General features: G+C 41.8%; 1 protein-coding gene across 1 annotated transcript; it reads right to left on the minus strand.

Annotated features, from left to right (window-relative positions):
* Window positions 1–574: 574 nt before the first annotated feature.
* Window positions 575–1,504, minus strand: LOC120930785 (olfactory receptor 1019-like). The gene has a single exon (XM_040341957.1). It carries the CDS (start codon window positions 1,502–1,504, stop codon window positions 575–577), a length of 930 nt encoding a protein of 309 aa, XP_040197891.1.
* Window positions 1,505–1,739: the final 235 nt, after the last annotated feature.

Consider the following 1,739-nt stretch of genomic DNA (forward strand, 5'->3'; position numbering starts at 1 on the left):
GAAGAAAAAATGCCCCAAAATTGGAGTCAGTGGAAGAAATAGGGCTCCATTATTGGTATAAGTGGAAGGAATACTGCCACATCATTGGTGTCAGTGGAAGGAAACATGCTCCATTATTGGTGTCAGTGGAAGGAATAGGACTCCATCATTGGTATCAGTGGAAGGAATAGGACTCCATAATTGGTGTCAGTGGAAGGAATAGGACTCAATCATTAGTGTCAGTGGAAGGAATGGGACTCCATCATTGGTATCAGTAAAAGGTAAGGGCCCCATCATTAGTGTCTTTGGAAGGCATAGTGCCTTGTATCAGTGTGGGAAACAGTGCCCCAAGAGCTGCCTATAGGCAAGCAAAAGACTGCATTTGGCCCACGGGGCCACAGTTTGGAGACCACTGCTCTACATTCTGAAAAAAAGAGTAAAAAAAATGTAATAAAAAAAATTATAAAAAAATACCCATGCTTCCCATTTACCCACTTGGTTTCAGAGAACAGGGTAGATGTTCTGAATGCCATTTGCACAGATTGACTTGAACATCAAATACTTACAACCACAAACTCATAAAAGTCTCACTATATCAGTGATATATGTGAAGTACTTTCTTGATAACCTGTTTCACCTCTTGGTTTCTCATGCTATATATAAGAGGGTTCAGCATTGGTATCATGACTGTGTAAAACACGGACGCCGACTTGTCTTGAATCTGAAGGGCGCTGTTAGGAGGACGTAGGTAAATGAAAAAAACTGTCCCGTAGAAAATAGAAATGCACATGAGATGTGAGGAACAAGTACCAAATGCCTTCTGTCTCCCATGACTTGACTTTATCTGTAGAATGGAAGAAACTATGAAAGTGTATGACACCAAGATAGGCATCAATGAACCTACACCACAAGCAAAAACAAAGAAGAACGTTATGGAATCACACCGGAGAGTGCTGGAGCAGGCCAGGTGAAGCAGTGGTGGTACGTCACAGTAGAAATGGTCTATGAGGTTTGGGCCACAGAACTCCAGACTGAACACACAGCTGGTTTGTACTACAGATTGCAAGAAACCAATAGAAAAACTAAGAAAAGCAAGACTCAAGCACTTTTTGTTGGTCATAACGGAAACATAACGTAGAGGGTGGCAGATAGCAACATATCGATCATAGGACATAGTTGAGAGTAAAAGTGCTTCCGTGACGGCCAAAGCATCAAAGAAAAAGAACTGGACGGCACAGCCATAAAAGGATATTAACTTTATCTTGGACATTAGGTCAGCCAACATTTTCGGAGCTATAACTGAGGAGTAGAAAAGGTCCACCAAAGAGAGGTAACTAAGGAAATAGTACATCGGAGTGTGGAGGTTGGAGGCTTTAAGGACTATGAACATCATGCCGAAGTTAAACACCACGCAAACAAGGTAAACAGTCAAGAAAAAGGTAAAGAGGAATGGGGCAAGCTGCTCATTATGTGTTAGTCCAGAGAACACAAACATGGTCACTTGTGTTTGGTTTAGGTGGCTCATTGGGTCACAAAGTTGTGTAATGTAGTAGGCTTAGGTGGCAAATGGTGTTTCCAGATACATTGAATTCCAGGGATAGTTTATGAAGGTACAGAACTTTCCATTATGGATAGGACCAACTAGTATTTTATACTTCCATAGGCACCAAATGCAGAGCCAGTCTGTAATAAAGGGAATGGGGCCTTTGAAGAGAAAAGGTTGGATAGACTAAAGTCGGTTGGGTCCTTCTGTCCTCCTT

The sequence above is a fragment of the Rana temporaria genome, chromosome 3, assembly GCF_905171775.1.
Source record: "Rana temporaria chromosome 3, aRanTem1.1, whole genome shotgun sequence".
NCBI lineage: Eukaryota > Metazoa > Chordata > Amphibia > Anura > Ranidae > Rana > Rana temporaria.